The sequence below is a fragment of the Camarhynchus parvulus genome, chromosome 8, assembly GCF_901933205.1.
Source record: "Camarhynchus parvulus chromosome 8, STF_HiC, whole genome shotgun sequence".
Taxonomy (NCBI): domain Eukaryota; kingdom Metazoa; phylum Chordata; class Aves; order Passeriformes; family Thraupidae; genus Camarhynchus; species Camarhynchus parvulus.
The window spans coordinates 8,001,677-8,022,477 of NC_044578.1; the positions used below are offsets into that span (position 1 = coordinate 8,001,677).

General features: G+C 42.0%; 1 protein-coding gene across 2 annotated transcripts in view; it reads left to right on the forward strand.

Annotated features, from left to right (window-relative positions):
• Positions 1–17,862, forward strand: part of TRABD2B (TraB domain containing 2B) — a 263,324-nt gene extending 245,462 nt beyond the window's left edge. For both annotated transcript variants that reach the window (XM_030953091.1, XM_030953092.1), the window contains one exon: positions 16,308–17,862. In XM_030953091.1, coding sequence (XP_030808951.1) covers positions 16,308–16,530 — 223 coding nt within the window. In that variant the 3' untranslated portion in view covers positions 16,531–17,862. The remainder of the gene's footprint in view (positions 1–16,307) is intronic.
• The last annotated feature ends 2,939 nt before the right edge of the window (positions 17,863–20,801 follow it).

Consider the following 20,801-nt stretch of genomic DNA (forward strand, 5'->3'; position numbering starts at 1 on the left):
AAGCTACCAACACAGAAACAAAGGAAATGAACACAGGAGAACAATCTTAAAGGAACATCAAAGGTCTGACTCCAACCAATAAAAGTCAGGAAATCCATAATTAATGGTTCCACTAAGACTTCAGCTCTCACAGTCATTCGGGTCTGATCCAAGGTTATGGCTACAATCTGAAATGGCCTTGTGAAAAATGAGTCATCATTTAATGCCACACATCATTATTAGTATTTACTTTCAGTTGTACCTTGGAGATTGTCCTTTCCTTTTTGTTCTGTCTTCACAGCTGAGGCATTTGAGTTGGCACCCCTGGGTGGACAGTGTTTAGATTTGTGTGTTGGAGGCTTAGTACTGCTGTGGAGGATGAGAAAGCTTCTGCTCTGTCTCCTCCCTGTCTTTCACAGAGCTAAGATTTGCTGATCTCCTGGGTAATCGGCTGCACTGAAGGCTATTAAAAAATAAAAAATGCTGATGAAATGTGTGGTTTCCTCTCCCTTCTGCCTCCTTCCCCCAAAATCTAAACAAACTGAAAAAGTCCTGCCTGGCTGCAGTTTCTGTTTGAAATGGCTTGTCAAGAATCAAAATTGAATGGAGATTTCAAGTAGCAAGATTTTTTTCTTCAACTACTTGATTTTGCAGAAATGTGCCAATCTGAAGTCTGTCCTTGGGAGAAATTTGAACTTAGACAAGATTCAAACTCTGGCTACCTCCCATTGCCAAAATCCAGCTGGGGCAGCAGGGAGGGGAGACAAAACCCTCAGGCTGCAAGGCTGAAGTTTGGCATACAGAGTATCATTGTTTCTGTTGACACTGTGTTAGGTAGGCTTCTCCATGTAATATAAATAATTAATTACAGATCATTCACTGGCTTTTCATGGTGAGATGCTCAGTTAATTGCGAGAATAGGGAAGTGCCTGTGAGGTTTCAGAGTGGTCAGTGAAGGGCAGGTCAGGATTGCACCTTTGCTGTAGCAGGCAAATGGTTCAAGACTACCAACAAAACCAGTCCAGGAGAACACAGAACCTCTCCAGCTGCTGGGGGGAGTTATCCTGGGACCTAAGGCAAGGAAAGCTCCTGGGAAAAAGGAGGGAGGAGAGTTATTAACTGGGAGGGCATTACAGGAGGGGGTGAGGTTTGGAAGGAGCAATGGGAGCTAGGGGAAGTGAAAGAGAGAAGTACAGTGGTGGGAAGAAGAAAAGTAGAAATTATATAATGGGCAAGTTAATTCTCATTGCCCAGGAAGAGATCTGGGTGAAGGTGGTGTTTGGAAAGAGGGTAAGGACACACAATTCAACAGGAAAGAAATTAAGGGCAAAGAAGAGAAAAAAAAATTCTTGTCCCAGATGTGTAAGCTTAGCCCTGCAAAAGCTACCATTAATGGGAAATGAAATGAATTCTCCCTGTAAGTAGAAATGGCAGCTCTGTCTGATAGCCCAGTGCAGACTGTTCAACCCCAGATGAATGCAAAAACATCACAAATATCAATTTATTTTGGAAGAAGCAGTTGTTTTAGGGGGAAAAATGTATAGCAGCGATGGATGAAGGGAGACAATATGTAATAAACTACACTGAGTTTGCCTGTACAGAGTGAACCTTATCAGTTTGGATGGAATTTAAGCACTTAGCCTGTTATCCTTTCTTTCAAGACAATGCAGTGATGGAAAACAGAACTCTGTCAACTCAGACAAACTTTTAATTCCACTTAACTGCATCTGAAAGGTAAATTTCAGTAAATTAATCCAAATTGCTTCCTTTTCACAACACATGGTGCTGAAATACAGTACTTAACTTCATTAAAGAAAAGACTGCTTTTATTTAGAGGAGACCTAGACACCTTTGAAGTCTAACAGGTAAATTGTGGTCAGATGATTTCCCTCCATATGGTAGCTTTGAGCTTGAAATTTCTATCACTGGGGCCTTGTTTGTTTAAATTACCCTGTCTGCCTCCCTGGTCAGGACACTGCTGAGGGAGTGCCTCCTGATGCTCATGGGGAGGGGGATCACTCCTCCTCCAGCCTGTGCAGCCAAGGAAGCAGTGTCACCTTTGCATTTATTAACCCTGCGTTCAACCAGGGATGAGGACACAGCTTCAGGACTTCTCTATCTCACAGGGCATGGCATACAAATATCTACAGTCAGCAGAAGAACTTCAGGGTTTGTCAGTTTGGGTGCAAGAGCTTTCTGTGATATGGAATGGTTCCAAAACACCTCCTGGGCAAATGCTCTCTCTTGGTTCCTTTGTGGAAGCTGAACCTTTATATCTTGAAATGGCCTAAATTCTGCTCTTAGTTTGCCCAATTTTTTTGAGCCCTGGTGGATATACAGTGTCCAGGAGAGGACATTTTGGGCAGTTCAGCAGTGCATCAGTTGGTCTTTCTTTCTCCCAGCCCTGCCTGCCTCTCTTAGACGTGCCATCTTGTTTCTGTGAAGGCATCCTCTGCTCCTCCTGAGCAGAGAGCCAAGTGTAGGGAACACTGCGTGTTCCCCTCCTTAGCTTTTCCCTGTTTCCATTTGATCCCCCTTTAAGGTGAGCAGATGGCTCAGTGCTTCCTTTAAACAAGCACTGGCTCTGGCAGTTCTGTCATCATGCCCTTTGCACAGCCCCAGGTACATGAGCCCTCCAGTGAAAGTAAAATAGGAACATGGTGTAACTCAGCACAGTAAAAACAAGAGGTAAATCTCCTGACTGTAACAAATGATATGGTGATGACATATCCTCCCTCCCTAGATGGTTTTTATGGAGGCTTCTTGGATTATCAGGTCGGTCAGAGTGCACAGAATATATTAATTAAAGCTGTGGAACCTGGCCTCAGCACACAGCTCTCTAATGCATCTCTGTAACGACGGGAAGTCCTGACATTCATGTCCAAACCTGTAGCATCTCCGTGCTAATAGACCTTCCCTGTCAGCTGGCCCTGACTGATAACTTCTTTCCCCTTGTAAAGTCAAAGAGTTAATTTTTTATCCTCCAGATGGGGCTGAAAAGATGTGCAGCCTCACTTTTACCTGCTAAACACATGAAAAGATCCATGTGCTTTACTTTGTTCTGTTGTTCTTAATAATGTGCTGCCACTGTGGGATGACACAACACAGATAAAATTAGAGAAAAACAAGCAAATGCCTTACATGTTTACTTCCACTATTACTTGTCTCAGCTTCAGTATGACCAATTCATATGAAGCAGTATGCAAATGGTGTTTTAATGAAAGCTATAAATACCTGAAAGTAAAATCATTAAAGAACACAGAAGTCTTTTGGAAACATAATTTGTGTATAGATTTCAGTTTTGTTTCATTAAACTAAATTCTCTGTTGGTAATGCATTAGGTATTTTATTTTAGTGAAATTTAAATCCATCATGAATATTAAATCCATATTTCTGAAGGCGAACTAGTAACAAAATTGGAGCACACAAGTTAGGATTTTTGAACAATGAGGTATTTTTCAGCAATGGCTATCCAAGGGCACTTTCTGTTCTTTCCTCCTCAATGCTGATTAAGATTTAAAATGCAATGCAAGATGTTTTATGGAGCTTATGAAGAGCTTTCTTTTCCTTTCTTGTTTTCTACTTCTCATTTGAGCTGTGTTGAGTAAAGACAGTCTATAATATCTATTTATATCTGTCCCAGCTTGATGTATTTCTGACTGGGGCTGGACACAGCCCTACAACTGCTAACTTTGTTAAACTGCCTAAGATCTGTCTGATGCAGCACAAACAAAATGTTTTCTTAGGATTTCTTAGGATTCAAGAAGCAGCATTGTCTGAGTTTAGATGATCTCTTCCTCTGTGATCCCCCTTTGTTGTACTGTTTCTCACCCAGTGCGGCCTCGTTTCCTCATCCACTGCCAGGACTTCTACAACCTGTTAACTTTTCAGTTCCATCTTTCTCCATTTCCTGCTTAAATATTCTCTCTCTCCAGTGCTCTTTCTACCTGCCATTTTAAACTCTGGCTGCACATGCTCATATGGGCCCTGGAGAAAGGATTAGGAAGGGGCCCCTCCTGCATCTCCATCTGCTGCACTCACCTCCACCTCTCTGAGCTCACTCTGTAGGAGGTGTGATCACACAAACACTGCACTTTGCTCTTCAGTCCATCCATGCCAGTTAAAGTGGGGTATTTTGGAGCCTGCAGCCTTCAGCAGAATCTCTGAGATGGGGACATGTGTCACTTGTATCTCGTATCTCCTTGTCACCTGACATTAATGCAGACTGCAGGAAGTGGGAGGCAGAGCTAGGCATCTTCTCCTTCATTTTGTGACCAGGAGGTGCATCTCCTCCACATGACTTCATCTTTGCTTTTCCTACCATTTTCATATAGGTGTATGTGTGTCCAACTGTACTGCAGACTGGACAGACAGCATGGAATCCATTCTTTGTTAAATTCATGGATATCATAAAGCAGTCCAGGCTCTTCCTGCTGATGTTTTTCCTTCTCTTGACAAGTTGGCAGCCTTGTGGGCAGCCTCTGTGGCAGTGGCAAGTGCCAAGAGCATTGGGGTGAACTGTGGTCTAGACACCTACAATAATAAGTCATTAGCAAAACCTTTATGCTCATGCATTGGATCAGTTTTATATTTCTCGTTTGGCACTAAGCTGAAGAAAAGGTGCCTGTGGTTACAAATGTAGGGTCCCATTTCCTTTACCTGTAGTTTGTTTTAATGTTAGTATTGAGCTACTGTGGTCAAATAGGTTAGACTTTGTTTAAAGTCTTGAGATTCCCATCCACAACTACTCAGTCATAAAAACAAGGCTGCAGGATTAGATTTGTAGTACAAAGTGTCTCCTGTAGAGCAAGGCAGAAAAGGAGCTTATTTCACTGGAAGAGTTAACGCTAAGTGAGTTTGACTGTCTTCCGTGTTAGTGCAAGGCTTTTTCCCCAGCTATTTTTAGCCTGTTCCAGCAGTGTGTGTCCCACTGTGGTCTGGTATGCATGAGCTTTGCTGTGAGGTTTGCAAATACTTGTATTTCTGTGTAGTGAGAACAGAGCATGTGTGTGTTATTGGAGCATGTGTTCTGAAGGAAGGGCAGGCCATGCATGTGATCCATGCACGTTTTTGTTGTTGCCTGTGAATAACCATGTACAGCAAAGGGGCTCTGGAAGAAAGCTTGTTAGCAGATGTCGTCATGGCCCTTCCAATTTATAAATATGAGCTTGACATTTATATTTTCCATTCCAGGGCTTTCACTAGCCAGATGTTCTGAGCATTGGCTTCTTGGAGTCTTTAACAATGACTCCTCATGGCATATTATCTATTGCACACAGACACAAATAAAAGCGATCTGGCTCTTATCAAACAGATAACATGGGAAAATGCACTCAGTACCCTCAGGTAATTCCTCTAAACCTGAGCTGAATTTTAACACAGCTCTACAAAACTCTTTATATTCACTCAGCTGAAAAATAAGTTGTCTGATTTAACAGGCAGAAAAAATTCAATACCCAGTAGCACATTTACCCTGCAGTTTAGGGTGGGTGAGGAGTGTGGTTTGTGTTAACTCAAGGCTGACTGCAGTTGCAGACACTAAAAAGTGCTGAATGGGCTCATGCCCAGGCTGAGTTGGATTCCTCAAACACATGAATGGGTAGTAAAGCACCTGCACTCCCTGTATTGCAATTCTGGATAGAGAGGTTTTTCCTTTGGCAAGGGAAGAAAATGCCAGAATAAACCTGCTCAAACGCCACAACCCCAAGTTGGAATTTTTTGTTTGAGTGCCCTGTGTATCTAGCAGTATCTAAGCCCTGAAAATTGCAAATCTGCTGTTCCTCTTAGCAAAGGAATATAAAATCCATAAAAAAATTCATCTTCCAGTGAGATACCATAAAGAAAGAGAAATGTCTTTAAAATTCAGTGGAATTTAATGTCTTTAAAATTCAGTGTTGTGTGCAAACACACAACACTGTCAGTGCTAGCTCAGAGGAAAAAGGTAAGGGATATGGGATTTATTTCTAATTCTGCTATTCCCCTTCTGACTAGTGAATTTCATGGCCTGGAAAATGAAGTGAGGAAAAGTGTGACAGGGAGTAAGGCCACATTACTATTGTGGTGGGCAGCTGCTTTATAGGAGGGGTTTAACCACAGTTATATTGTGGTATCTAATAAGACAGATTCATTGTGGAGTGAATCAGGAGGAAATTGGATTCCCTTACACTCCCAGGACCATGGGGTGCACTGCAGGCTGGAAACACAGCAGGATCCCAAAGGGCAGCTTTGGTCTAAGTCCAGGTACTCACTGGGATGAAGGAGAAGTAGGATTTATTTGAATTCATATGGTTTCAATGCTGTAAAAGCCGGGTTCCTGCAATTATGAAAATGCCAGGCCAAATTCAGATTTCGCTCAGATCACCTTTTCACAATTCCTGAATAACTTAACTGAACAAAGTGAGCTTTATATACCTGGGGCCTGAGCCCAGGCTGAGGGAGCCAAGTTTAGTGCCTGGGAGCTGCTGGGTGCCAGGGATGCCTCATGTGGCACAACCACGGAGAGACGTGCTGCAGACCACACTCTCAGAAGCTCAGATCTGCAGAGACACTTCAGGGTCTGGGCTGTAACACCTGGCTTTTCAGTCCTTCCAGCCCTACAGACCAGCAAGCAGCTTTTTGTGAGCCACTGATGGCATCTCCAGGCTTTCAGAGGGTTTGGAAGTGCTTGAGAAGGGCTTTGTGCTGTGACTGCTGTCACCGTATTTGTTTTGCCAGCAGCAGAAGGAACCCAAACCTTGTGGCCAAAGTGGCACTTCAATGTGCCTGCTAGATGTGCTCTCTGAACCTTTTTTTTTATTTTATATGTGAGTCTATTGGCAAGAAAAAGAGGCCAGTGCTTCTGTTCAGTGGTACAAGCTTGAATTCGATAGTGCTCCAAATAACAGGTTCAAAGATCTGACCCAACCTTAATTATTCTTACTGAGAGAGACACTGGAAAAATATAAGCAGAGAGCAAGAAAGTGAGCCCAGTGAATTAGAAAGAAAAATGTGATACAGACTAAGCAAAGAGAAAAACTGTTATGTAGAGATGGAAAAAGAACAGGGAGAAGGAAAAAGAAAATTAAAATCAAGTGGAAAAATGCAGTATATTAGACATCCATTTAAGCTAGTTTATATTTTGGTTGTTCATTCTGTTCCTTAATACATTGCACAGACATCTCTATAGCTGAAATAATTTTATCTTAGAGAACAGTCTCCAAGAAAATACTTAATTTGACAGGATGTGTTAGGTATTTCCCCACTGCCACCTATTCTAAATCATTTTAAAATCTGGAGGGGAAAGTCGATATCTTTTACAGTGTTTAACAAAAAAATGACAGGGTCAAGTATATATATCTCTATGAATGTATGTGTTCCCCAAGCACATCTAAACATGCATGGTTAATTCTGTGCATCTGCAAAAAATATTTGAGCCATAGGGCCCACACAATGCCAAACAAACACTTGAGTACACAGAGGAAAGGGCAGAGCAAGTCACTCTGGTTCTAATTAATTGAAAAGTTGAGCCCAAGATGTAAAATATGGATTACAGTTTTGACCACCCCAAAAATATACATTCTTTTGCATGTGAGGCTGTATTGGTGAGAGCAGGCAGTTTGCAAAATACAGACAGAAAACAGATATTCTGCTCATGCTTGGGACTTCGTTCAAAACCACCTGGTTGCAGCTCCATCAAATTAACTCCTTATGCATTGTGTATCAACAGGTTGCCCAAAACTCTTCACTGGCAGGGTTTTTCCAATGCTAAGCCCATCTGTGTTTGTGCCCTTGATGTTCTTGCTTACTTTGTCTGCAATAATGCAGTCATTATCTGTCCAAGGAGCAGTGGAACAAGTCCATGGTTATTTGAGCTGTGATGATGAGTGCCTTAATCACACACACAAATCAGGTACACAGCCAGATGTGTGCAGTGGGTGGGGGTGAGTTTGGGGATGGTTTGGAGCCCTCATCGCTATTTAGACTATTGTGAGCACATCCTGGCTCAGATGTCAGTGCAGAACTGGTGGAACAAAGGGCTCTGAGCTATCCCCTCTTAGCAAGGGCCTGGGTAAAACTGGGATGCATTATCCCAGCTCTGTGATTGCCTTGTCCCACTGCAGAATCACAGGGGATATTCCTAGGATATTAGAGAATCATCAAAGCATTTCTTAGAAGGGCAAAGGAAAGAGCTAATGTTGTCATCTCCTGTCTCAGGACCACCCAGACACTACTACAAATCATGGGACGTCAGCAACAGTATCTTGAATACTCTTCACAGGGATTTTAAAGAATTTAATTTCTTTTTTTACCTTTTTTTTTTTTTTTAAGGATGACATGTAGTTTCCTGATGGGCTGGTTTTAATAAGGTCAAAATCTTTGTTGTTGCCATATCAGAGAAGAATATAACATCTTTTAGTCATTACATGGGAATGGGGTAATTACTCAGAGGGTGTGCTTCAAAGGTTATTGGTTTTTACAACATTCTGTGTTTTTACACCATTCTGCAGTTGTCTGGAAAGGAGCAGCAGGCCTGATTCTGCCACAGCCACAGGTGTGGATGCAGGATGTGTATTCACTGGGTTTTCCTAAAGGACTTTGGGGCAGGACATTGGGAAGGGCCACGCACAGTCTCCTCTGGGGGTGGCGAAGGCTAAATCTGACTGTGAGGTGCAGGAATCCTTCCCACAAACTGGAAGTTCACCTCAGAAAAGGGCCCTTGGGCTGTGCTGGAATTGTTTCTCACCTGCTCATTCCCTGCCTGCTGGATGCATTCTCCTGTCCACCTTTGCCTCACTGTGTTCCCCAGCCCTCAGGCTGCACTGCTGTGACAGCAAACTCCCCTTTCCCTGTCTCAGATGCAGCAGACCCCACTGCCCCATCCATCCCTGTCCCCTCCCATCCCTGTCCCCTTCTCTGGCCCCACAGCAGATGATCCACTTTGCCTTAACGATGTGACCCACCTGTGGCTTTAGGATGCCCTTGCTCAGTCTCCCTGCAGGTCAGTGTCTCTCCAGGGCTGAATTTGTCATCACAGAGATGTTTTGCAGGTGGCCTGAGCCACTGGGACTTGCAAATCAGAGCGAGAGCCTGCAAAACACTTCAGGTTGTGTTAATGCTGGTGGTGTCACACCAACGCTCCGAGGTCCTGACTCAGAGCAGAGCCAGGGGAGTCGTAGCACTAAAGTGATTTAACGAGGTTTTGATGGTTCCTCAGTGGGTGACTCGGGAATAAAAACCAAATCTCCTGGCTTCCAGCCTGCAGCCTGTGCCGAGAGGGGCCCAAAACTGCACCAGAGGAATCTGAGCTGCATCTCAGCATTGAGCCTCCACCTGCTTACACCATCATGGCCCCCCTGGAGCCCCTGATCCAAGTGAGCCACCTTTTCCTCCTTCGTGTCAAACTCCAGAGCCAAGATCCCATGGAAGGGACAGCAGCTGCAGCCCTGCTCTGCCTGGTGTTGGGCAGCTGCTGCAGGACTGCAGAGGGGAGCTGTGTCCCACCAGCAGCTGCTTTTTGCACTGCAGAATCAGCAGTTTTCCTCACCCTGCTGTCCCAACCCAATTTGGGAACCCATTCCTACCAGTCAGATACCCCAGTGGGGCCAGAGCTTGGTTGGGATTCAGGAGACCTGAATATCAGAAACAGAGTTCTTTAGAAGCAGCTCATGTGACTGACCTTAGAGGCATGTCTCTGTGGGGAAAGGGCTGTCCTCTGGAGATGTCTTGTTCCCTATAAACTGTAGCAGGAAGACAGCTGAATAGCTTTGGTTATAAGCCTGCATGGCATGGCCACAATTAAGGCCACCTTTTAAATCCTACTAAAGGCCAGTCAGCTGAAGGACTGCCTGTGGTTCTCTTTAATGGCACATTTAAGTATCCCATCCTTGTGTGCAGTGTCCTGCTCCCAGCTGCATTTCAGTACCTGGTGACACTTTGGCTCGTGATCATGGCATGCTGCTTACAGCTTTCAGAGCCACTGCCTGGTGAAAACTGTGCTTCCCTTTCCATCTTTTCCCTTGGCATCCTGTTTTTCTCCTTGAGATGAGCCATGGCAGATGTCCTAACAAGCAGAGGTGGGGGATTAGACCTCTGCCAGGGTACTTTCTCTGCCCTTTGCCTCTGCGCAGGAGGAAGGCTCACAGGTGCCTGCTTCAACAGGGGGAACTGCTCAGTGTCAGCCTCCAGAGAAGCCAGAGCACTGGAAAAAGGAAGGATCAGACCTTGACACTGCTCTCAGATGGAGATGGTCCCCACTTGAGTCTCATCAGGAGAGCTCAGATGGACAGTGAAGGGCTGTGGAAATGCTCCTGGTGCTGTTGCTGACCCCTCTGTCCATCACGTGGCTGAAGCTGTGCTGCTCACAGGGAGGGTGGGTGCTTGCACTGTGGGACATGGCCAGAGATCCAGGCTCCCAGTGACCCTGGGGCAACCAAAAAATAGCAGGGGAAAGGCTCTTCTTTGGCTCATGCCAGATCTTCTCTGCTGGCCCCAAACCAGCGTGTGATAGTGCTTACTCACTTAGCTAAGGCAGTTTACTACACTACTGCAAATAAGCAGTGGCCTCCTCTGGACCAAAAACTGGATTCCCTAATCAGATCCAGGTTGGATTATTATTTTTTTTTTTTTTTAATGAACTGAACCTTGTGAAAGCATGAGCCTCTTGGCCTTGGTCCCACAAAGAGCTTTAGGATGTGCTGAGTTGTAAGTATGTGAATACTAGTGCTGGAAGCTCTGGTATTTGCGTGCTCACAGTCCTGCTCATCTGGGACCACAGGACTCAGCATCCTGCAGGATTTATCCCTCAGGCTGCAAGAACAGTGTCTGTAAGGAAGGTAATCATGAAGAGAGAGATGGGGGGAACAGAGCCTGTGTTGATGTAAAGAATCCCTTCCAGAAACAAATGAAATAATAATATGAACATTTTGGAAGATGGAGATTTCATGTTTCTTTTAAAAGGCTACTCTAGTTGTCTTCAAAGTTAAATCCTTGTGACATTTTTCTAGTGAATTTTTTACACCCCCAACAGACTCTTGTTAACTCTTGGTTGAGCACCTATTCTTTTCCTTCAAATTTGTGGTCAGACTTCTTGCCAGCCAGCTCATTTACAGACTGCAGCAGGTTGGTCCCAGCACTTTGAGCAGATGTATTTTTCAAATCTTGATGAATAAATTTTGGTGACATAAAGAGGCCTGCTTAGTTCCAAGAATAATTGTCTTCATTGCAGAACATTATTTCTGATCACCAGAAAAATAATGTGATCAGTCCTTTCACATCTGTTCATTAAATAAAAAGGGGGGGAAAAAAAAGTAGGGCAAATTTTGTTTGAAAAGAAACAGGAAGCATATGCTTAATATCACTTAAGAAAACCCCTAGCCATCATAAGGTTAACATCAAATTACAAATGCAAAACAGTCATTATTGTATTTACTCAAAAATTTTCTTTCACTTTACTAGCTTTTTAGGTTTTCAATTGAAGCATGAATTTTTCAGGTTTCAATCTAGCTTCTTTCATCAGATGCTATTGTAAGAAAGGCTGTCTGAGTCAACATTTGCTTACATTTATTAAAAATAGTTGTCTTGTGTTTACATAGCTCCTTTGATCCAGAAAAATCCCCAAACACTTTGTAAGTTATACTTGAAAGGGTTACTTCCTCCACCCTGAACAGAACCACGTTGGGACCAAGGCATGGCAGCAGATTAAAAATGCATAGAAATATCACAATAATTGGGTTGTTCCTCACCCCCTCAGAGAACCAGCAGTTTTCCATGAGCTTCAGAACAATTCCTGGGACCATAATGGTGGTTTGGACTTTGGGGGCAAAAAGCAGCGCCAATACTGTCTGTCCTCTTGGAGATTGCCTGTTTTTCATGCACTTGGCAGATATAGAGGCAGTGGTACCTACTGCACCGAGCACAGGGCTGGTGGGATCTCACCACACCTACTGTTTCCAGTTTGGAGCATCTCATTCCAGAGAAGACATGGATCAGAGCCAGGGCAGAGCAGAGGAAAAGATAGTGGGAAAGCACATGAGGACTTGCAAAGAAATGTGAAGGGAATTGTTTGTTTAAAAAAGAGAAGGTTGAGGTGAAACATGGTTAAATTTTCAAAGTACATGAAAGGCTGCTGAGAAGGGAAAAGGAATAAACCTGTCCATGGGAACAGGACAAGTCACAACCTTACACTGTAGCAAGGGAGATTTGGTGAAACATTAGGCAGTAATTTTGGGCATCAGAAACGGTGAAATGCTGGAATGGATGGCTGGACAGACTCTGGAATTGCTGTCATTATCACTGTTTTTTTGAGACTGGATGAGACAAATGTCAGGAGGGGTTTAGATCTTGTTCCTGTGTCTGGGCAGATGGGCCAGAAAGACTCTTCTGGTCCTGACCTGTGTCCTTCTGCTGTGGTCAGATGAACCCTGCTTACATGGATGAAACAAGTCATGCTAAAAATCAGTTTGTGAGCTCCCTTCAAAGTCCTCACAAGACAAACCAGAGTGGAAATTCTCTCAATCTGTTGCTTGTGTGTTTCTTTTATTTTTCAGCTTTAAAATGCTCCCAAACCATCAAGGTTCTTCAGCACACCCCCAGCTTAGAGGACTTGAATAATGTAATTGCATTCAGTAGAATCTGTGCACAAAGCATGTGCCTGAGGCCCCATTTTTGGGGAAAGTTTTACACATTCTAATGATAGCAAGACAATGTATGAGTAATGCACTGATTTGAAAAACTGCCCTATTATCTGATCAAAAGAACAAGCTCATGAATATGATACCGCAGGTCATTTGGCTAAAACCTACCTGGAGTCTTCCAAGTTTTTAAAACAATCCCATACACAGAAGCAAAAAAGAGAGGTATGAACAGCAGAGCCAGTGGTTGCCTGTTAACCACAGATCATGTGGAATGTTTTATTAAAGATATTTTATCAGACACACAAGACTGAAACACAGAATATCCTGGTCTGGCAAGAGAAGACGTGATAATAATTTAGATTATTATCCCACAGATCTCTGATTCATTTTTATTATTCTCTATGTTCATTTCAGGAACGCTCAAATCCTCCCCAAGGAAAGGTTCTGGTTGAGTTCAGGGAACTCTGCTTCATCCTTAGGGAATGTCCTAGGGTCAGTGAGATCCTACATGCACATGCAAACGTGCTCAGAGGGAGTTTGCAAAAGTCATCCCCTGACACCAGGGCCACCTCTAAGATCAGGTTATAATCCAGCCTGGCTGTCCAGGGCCCCTCTGTAATGCCTAGGAAGTGAAAGACCTCGAGCAGGAGTTAGACCCCCTAAAGACCTGCACTGGAGTGAGGTGGAGCAGCTTCTGGAAGGGTTTCTCTCCCCATTCACTACGGAAACAGCCTAGTTAAAAACTGGGACCAGAGGTTTTACAAGGACTTGTAGCATTTGGTAAAAGGGATAATTCTCTTTAAATATCTCTAAACCACCTTGGCAGCCAGCTAAAAGTACATTAAGAAAATGTTTTTTATGGATAAGCTGTGATTCATTTGCTATTAGCAAATGCTTTGTAGACGTTAGTGGAAACACACTGTTCTTCTCTTGTAAAGCACTCAAGGAGTTTTTGAAAACAAACAACCCCACCTAACAGTATTTATCTTAACAAGAATGCTTTTATACAAATGTAATGTCTTGAAAACAGAAAATAACCTCATTAACTAAGGAGAAGTGGTCAACAATTCTCAGGTCCTTGAATAAGGGAGAAAAGAAAATCAACAAAAACCAACCTATCAACAACAACAACAAAAAATCATCCCCCCAAAAAGCAAAACCAAAACACTTATGGAAGTTGACTAGAATGCAGAAACATCATACAGAGACATAAAATGTTGATTTAAGGCTGCTTTAGGAATCCCTTAGATGTAGCTGGCTGATGAGTGGGCTTGTGATGCTTTTGCAGGTTCCCTGGCCAGCCTGTGTGCACAGAACATCCCTGAGGAGTAGAAAGTTTGTGCAAGGGAAACTTTAATCTTACTGGAGGATCAAGCCCATAAAATGTGTCAAGAGCAGGATACATCCAAACTGGAAGTTTGAATGGCATTTTGATGCTTTTTCAAAATTAAAATTTAAATTTGATTAATTAAAATTTAATTAAAATCAGACCCTCCTTGTACTTTAATTCAGGGCAAAATTTTGTAGTTCTGTAATGTAGCAATCAGTACCAAAAGATGAGGACAAACACCTACCCATGCTTACTGTAGGGAAATCAGGTATAGGGGAAAAACCCAAGTTGTGATCCCACTGTCAGTGCTGCCAGACCTGTGCACCACATCATCACTCAGCAGGATCAATGAGAGCTGGATCAGAAATTGAAGCTTGACTGCATTTGTGTTGGATTACCTAGAGCATGCAGTACCTCTTTTTGTCAGAGGTTTGCTTTAATGGTGCTTTTGTTCACTGTGGGAATGATGTTCCTTATGTTACAGGAGCTTGGCCACACAGTTCCTAATCCAGTGCCATTCCTGCCAGGCAGATTGGAAACAGCAGCATTAGTTTATGGCAGAACAGCTCTTTGTGTTAAGTGACTGCAGCAATTCTGATGCAATATAGCAGAAACTCTAAAGCTGGGTGTCTTATATCATCACTTCAAGACATAAACCAACCACTCACCACGGGAATTCAGAGAACTTTCTCCAGCACGCCTTGATTTCAGAGTTCTCTGTTCACAGCAGTTTGTTGCTCTGGAACAAGCACTGCCCCTCAGTGTCAGACTCCTGATACTGGTTAGATGGATTATCTGCTCCCATGAAGCAATTCCTGTCTTTAATTGAAGACTGCCTTCTCTTTTTACTCTAATTCATTGCACATTAGTTAAGATCAGTTCTAGCTGCAGAGCCACTGTCCCACCCAGAAGCTGTGGTGACAGTATAAAGGATGAGGGAAGAAATGAAGTGACTTCTGCCAAAACTAAGGGTGAAGTGTAATGTGCAGGGATTGTCTGTGGCATTTGATGTTGACCAATGCCCTCTTCAGGGTGGGCTCTGATCTTCTCAGTTTGTGATTGACTCAGCACATTTGAAGCATCTCAGCTAAAATCCATCTTGGTATTGCTTAGACAGAAAAAGACAAAAGCCTTTAGTCCTTCTAAATTCTGTTTCTGTGCAGGAATCTGAAGTAAGATGATATTCCTTTCATCTGATATTATGCAAGACACAACCTTTTCCTTCCAAGGTCAAGATCCTGGACACTGTAGCTAAATATTTATAGGACTGCATAGCTTCTTACCCCATTAAAAATTATATGAAGGTCATTTTCAGTGCCTCTAAATCCCCTTTATGCAAGATTTAGAGAATCTACAGGTATTAGTGTCACATCTTTTTTTTCAGGGGCCCTTGCCGTTTTTCTCCTCACTTCTCAGCAGAATGTCTTGGGTTTAAGTCCAAAATCCACCCTGTGCAGTTTGCGTGCTTGGTTGTGCTGCTTCCTGACAACTGGTGGATTATGGATCATCCAGTAATGGATGCAGTGGGGGCATTTTATGAAAGGGAGATTACAGCTTAAACTTCCAAATCAATCGTAGATGGACCTTTCTGACCTCCAGTGTCATGGGAGTCATGATGAATTCCAACCTGCAAATTCAAATCAAAGTACTAACTCAAACTAGAATCAATAAGCAATCACACTGCTATTGAAGCAAATCCACAGTCAGGGAAACCTAACAGCAACTGGTTTTGGCTTTGTGATTTGATCCAAAATGGCCTAAAGCCAGGAAAAGAAATGAACCTGCTCAATCTCCTGTGCTCAGGGTTATCAGTTGTGTAAGGGGATCCTGGGAGGTTCTCTAGGGCTTGTGAAACGGGGAAGGAATGTATTCTGGACCCTCCTGGTCACTCAGTATGTGCTCCATGGTGAGTAAGACATGTCACTGAGACATGGCATATTTTCAGACCTTTAGTGGGAAGAAAGGACATAAGAATCAGGTCATCCTGGGTCAGCACGAGGATACATTTAGCACCATTTCTGATGCAGTAATGAATGCTTAAAAATGGAGTGCAGTATGTCAGATACATTAAGAGCAGTCCCTCCTTTGGCTGTATTTTGTCAGCAGCCAGAAGCTGAGGGACATCCTGGATCAGAGCTGTTTCCACATCATCACGGTTCTCAGTCTCTGGCACTCTCTCTGATGTCTAATGGTGCATAAAATACTACTACTACTACTACTAATAATAATAATAATTATTATTATTATTGTTGTTGTTGTTGTTGAAGTTAGTAGTAGTAGTAGTAGTAGTGGAATTGCCATTGTGGTTGCTACCACTTGCAGTGACAGTTCACAGAGTAGAGATAAGGTTCTCCTGTTTAATTTCCTTCTCTTGTGTTTTCTTCCAGCACCACCACGTTGCCTTCCTATATCAGGATAACCAATGGCTACATCACAGTCAAGCCTCCCATCTGGATTTCCAACCAGCTGGATCAGAGGCCGCGTCCCGAGCGCCCATCCCAGCCCCAGCCCACGAGCTCAGCCCCAGCCAGCCTTTCCTGGCCATCAGTAACAGTTCCTCTCTGCATGGCCATAGCTTCTTTTCTCCTGAGCCTACTGCAGCCCTCCTGACCACATTGTATCACATCCAATCCCTTGGAATAGAGAGATAATTTATGAACAAATTGAAGTTTAAGACAACAGTTACAAGCTGGACCTTCTCAGTGACTCAGTAGTGCCTTCTAGCTGATTTTGTCTCTTTGCCCAGATACATTTTGAAACTCTAAAGCTTTATTGTAACACTGACTTACATCTTCTTTTTGTAGAAGGATCTTTATTTCCCATAGTGCTATGGGGTTTTGTAAAATATACATGTTCATATAAAGAAAAAAAAAGAAAAAGAAAAATGTATTTATTCGACTGGTAAACTTATTTTTCTTGTTGTATATGTTAATAACATCCCTATTAATCAGTAGCGATGGTGAAACAGATAAATTAATATTTTCTATATTTGTTTTCTGACAACTCTGCAAATGTCTGAACTGACACCAAATGATTGCTTTCTTTGTTTCTTTAACTATTACATTTTACAGCAACTGTCCAATAAGTACATTTCTGCTGAACTTCTTTATTTTACTTCTTTTATCTCATTAGCATATCTTACACTTAATAAAACCGATCCTGCTCTCTAGGGCCTGTGCCCTTTAGAAAAATAAGTTCATTCTTAACTCGTTAGCTGCCACAGTCTAAAATATCAGTTATTTTTACATGACATAGTAAGTCATTATTCAGGATAATCCTCTACATTCCCCCTGTTTTCTTTAACTAAACTATTTAACTTCTTCAGAAATTACCAGTTTCCTCCTTTACCCTGAAATTAATTCACCAGCTAACGCATATTAAAACACCCTTTTCTTAATAAAAAATTGCTTTTAAAGTCTGGAATAATCCTACTTGGAATTTTTTTCTTCTCTCCCTCATTTTATATATAAGCCTACAGCTTTTTTGAGCAGACATGAGAAGAGAGCTTGGTCTGTCTATAGGTTATAAAGATGTAGTGTCCTGTTAATCTATAGAACCCCTTTGTACCAGTTGTATTAATGCCCATGGACAACCTGGAGGCAAAAAACATCTACAAATTCCTCTTTCTCTTGCTACCATGAGCTGATAGAGCTGATATCTCTGTGCTGAAATAATTATGTCCAAAATCTGCTCAACACCACAGGAATCAAACTAACCCCCATGTTATGGAGACATGCAGAACATTCTTCCATTTCTAAACTATGGTACCTGACTTAGATGGAAAAGTTACAACACCTTACCCTCATTGAAAAATGTGCTCCCTCTCCAAACAGCTGTTGTTGAGGAATGAGATTTACAACATCTATGTGGAAAAACACCCAGTGCCATCTTAAAAATTATTATGTTTAAAAACATAATAATTATGTTTATGTAGATGTTCTTTCACTGTCAGAATGTGATAAAAATCTCTTGGGGTACAAGAGTTTATAAAATGAGTTTTGATTGAAATTGTGGGGTTTTTCCTAAGTCATCTACAAACAAAAAATCAAAACTATGTGATGAAAACATCTTTTTTAGCAGTCTCCAAATCAGAAAAATATAATACAAGCTTTTCTTTAAAAGCACCAAGAAAATCAGTGTTTCTTCAGTTTGGAAAAAAGATCATGATGATAATTATAGCAATGTCACTGGTGAAATTCTGGCTGAAAACAACCCTGTAAGTTTCCCAGCAGCCCTACAGCCTGGTCTGTGGAGCTGCAGATGATTCCATGCAACCTGCAAGACTCTGCAGTGAGAGTTCAGAATTCACAGTTTGCTTGTTGTCATACCAGTTATTTCATGAAAGTGAGTTAGAAAGTAACTAGACTACAAAAATCACAGGATTTCATGATGAAATACTGAGCATTTCCATCATGCATTTCCCTGCAAAGGCAGGGACAATACAGGCAATTTCTTTTTAACTTACTGGACGCCATGAATCCCCAGCCTTTGCTCTATTTTTGACAGCAGGTTGTGCAGGTTTCTGGTCAATTTAAGTGGGTAATAGCACAGAGTGCTACAAGCTTCCCCCAACAGTTGATAAGGCTGAATGGAAAACTTTGAGCTTTGCCCCAAATGTGAGATTCAAACAGACCCATGCATACTTTCATATTGTGTATTTTGGCTAGCAGAAGATTAGAGATGTTAGTTTTGGACAGAAGCCATTCACCTTGCATAATATTTATTGCACAGAGATGGATATTGAAAACATATTTTGAGAACTTTCATTTTGCTTTTATTTGAGCTATTACTCAAGAAATGCCTTCATTTGAATATTATGGTTTAAGAGACCTTCAAATTTAACAGTAATGCATTTCAAAAAGATTATTGGTTCTCCTGATGTGTTCAAGGCAGAGATGAAAACTGAATTAGAATGTCTTATTTACAAGACTGTAACTGGAAATAAGGTAGGTAAATCTAAAGGGTGATGATAAGTTATGTAGTAAAAGTGAACAGCCAACAAACCAAAACCCATTGAATTTTATTTGTTGGTAACCGGATCGTATCCAGAAATTATTCTGTGGTGCTATCCCAGGAGTAATTCCAGGTGTTGGAAAACCTACAGTATAAATAGACAAGACCATGTAAAGATAAGGGAGAGAAAAAAGAGCAGAAAACAGAAACAACTTGTCCAAGACTGTAAGACAAACCAACAAGACCAAGACTAGAAATTACAATTCTGAAGTTTCCCAATCTGTGGCCTTCTCCATAAACCTCTAGGGCTTTTTTTTTTTTTAATATTAGGAGCACACAAATCTCTCCACACTCCCAGCTGTCATTGTGCTGCACAGAATAGTCACTCTTTTATCACCAGTGAGGTTTTCTGCACAGTAATATTCAATTTTCATTAGCTCAGATACTGTAGTATGTTTGGCTATCACAGGATGTAAATGGCTTGGATATCAAAGTATGTTTTAACATCTTTGCATTTCCTGGCATTTTCTCTGTAATTCTGGGAAATTAATGGATTTTACTAGAACCCTTGTGCTGGTGCCCCACATTTGTGCAGCTCAGGTGTCAAAACAAAGTGTCTGTTGGATTTGGGGTCTACACACCTGATTTTTGCCACCTAGAAGCAGCTCCCTCAGTATCTGAGCTCCCTCTGGCTCAGGGGGTGACATGACTTAAAGGTTAAGTAGGTTTCTGTAGATCTTAGCTCAGGAACCTCACGTGAATGGCTTCAGCACAGGTCTCTAACCAAACACTCCTTTTATTCTCTTGTCTTACCCTAAACTACGACGTAGGGTCACTTTCTTCAAAACTGTGTGCAGAGCAATGCTGGATAATGAACCCTCACTGTGGTTGATAAAATGAGTTGTTTACTAATCAGCTGTGGCAGCCCAGCATTAATTAAACACAGTAGTAGTGGTTAGCACAGACTTATGCACTCTGTCACAATGGATCATGATTTCTGAATTTCTAATGGTTTTCTAAACCATGAGTTTAAAACCTGGACCAGATTTGATACGTGCTCTGGAAGCAGCACTGACTACCAGCTTCAGAGGGCTTCAGTTTCCTCTGTGGGTTACTCAGAAAACTAAAAACTGACTCAACTCTTTCTTCCAAAGGAAAGCTCAGATTCCCATGTTATCACAAGATTCCAAGAGCAGGAGATTTTGCAAAAACATCCATGGTCACCACAAAAAATAGCAAACGCTGGTGATCCTGCTTATCTCTGAGAATCAGCATCAAGAGAGTCACCCAGTGTCTGGCAGTCCCAGACACGACTTTGGGTGAGTCCAAAGCTCAATGGTCTCATGATTCATCTTCTCAACTCTGTTGCAAGGGACACCAACACAATTCATATTAAATGTAACTGTAGCATTATCAACAAATGCTGAGTACCTGCCAAGATCTTGCCCTGGTGGAATAAATAATCTCATATAATCAGCAACAAATCTAATCTCTCCCCTCTCAGTGTTTTAATGCTTTTCTTGCTTAACTACAGATACTATATTAACATGCACTGCCACTTGGAGAACCAGTCAGTAAGCTGGGACAGAAGGTATTTTATATTTTATGCCTGAAGTAGTTTCTCTTCAATCCCTAGAGCTGTTGAATAATGCAATAAGTCTTCTGGCAATAAATGATGAACATGATTTATGATAACTATGCTTTATACAGGTGTCAAAAATCTGCTTTGTTGAACTTCCCTTCCCATTCCTCTAAGCTCCACTGTAATTTAGGAACACCCAAGGTACAGAGTTGTATATTTATCTAAGTTCTTCAGTATACAATTGTGGAGAAAGAGAGAATGGAAAGAGGGAGAACTTAATCTATGTTTAGTGCATTGATTAGTCAAGTGATATGACTCAGTCATTACCATATACCACTGTTAGGGA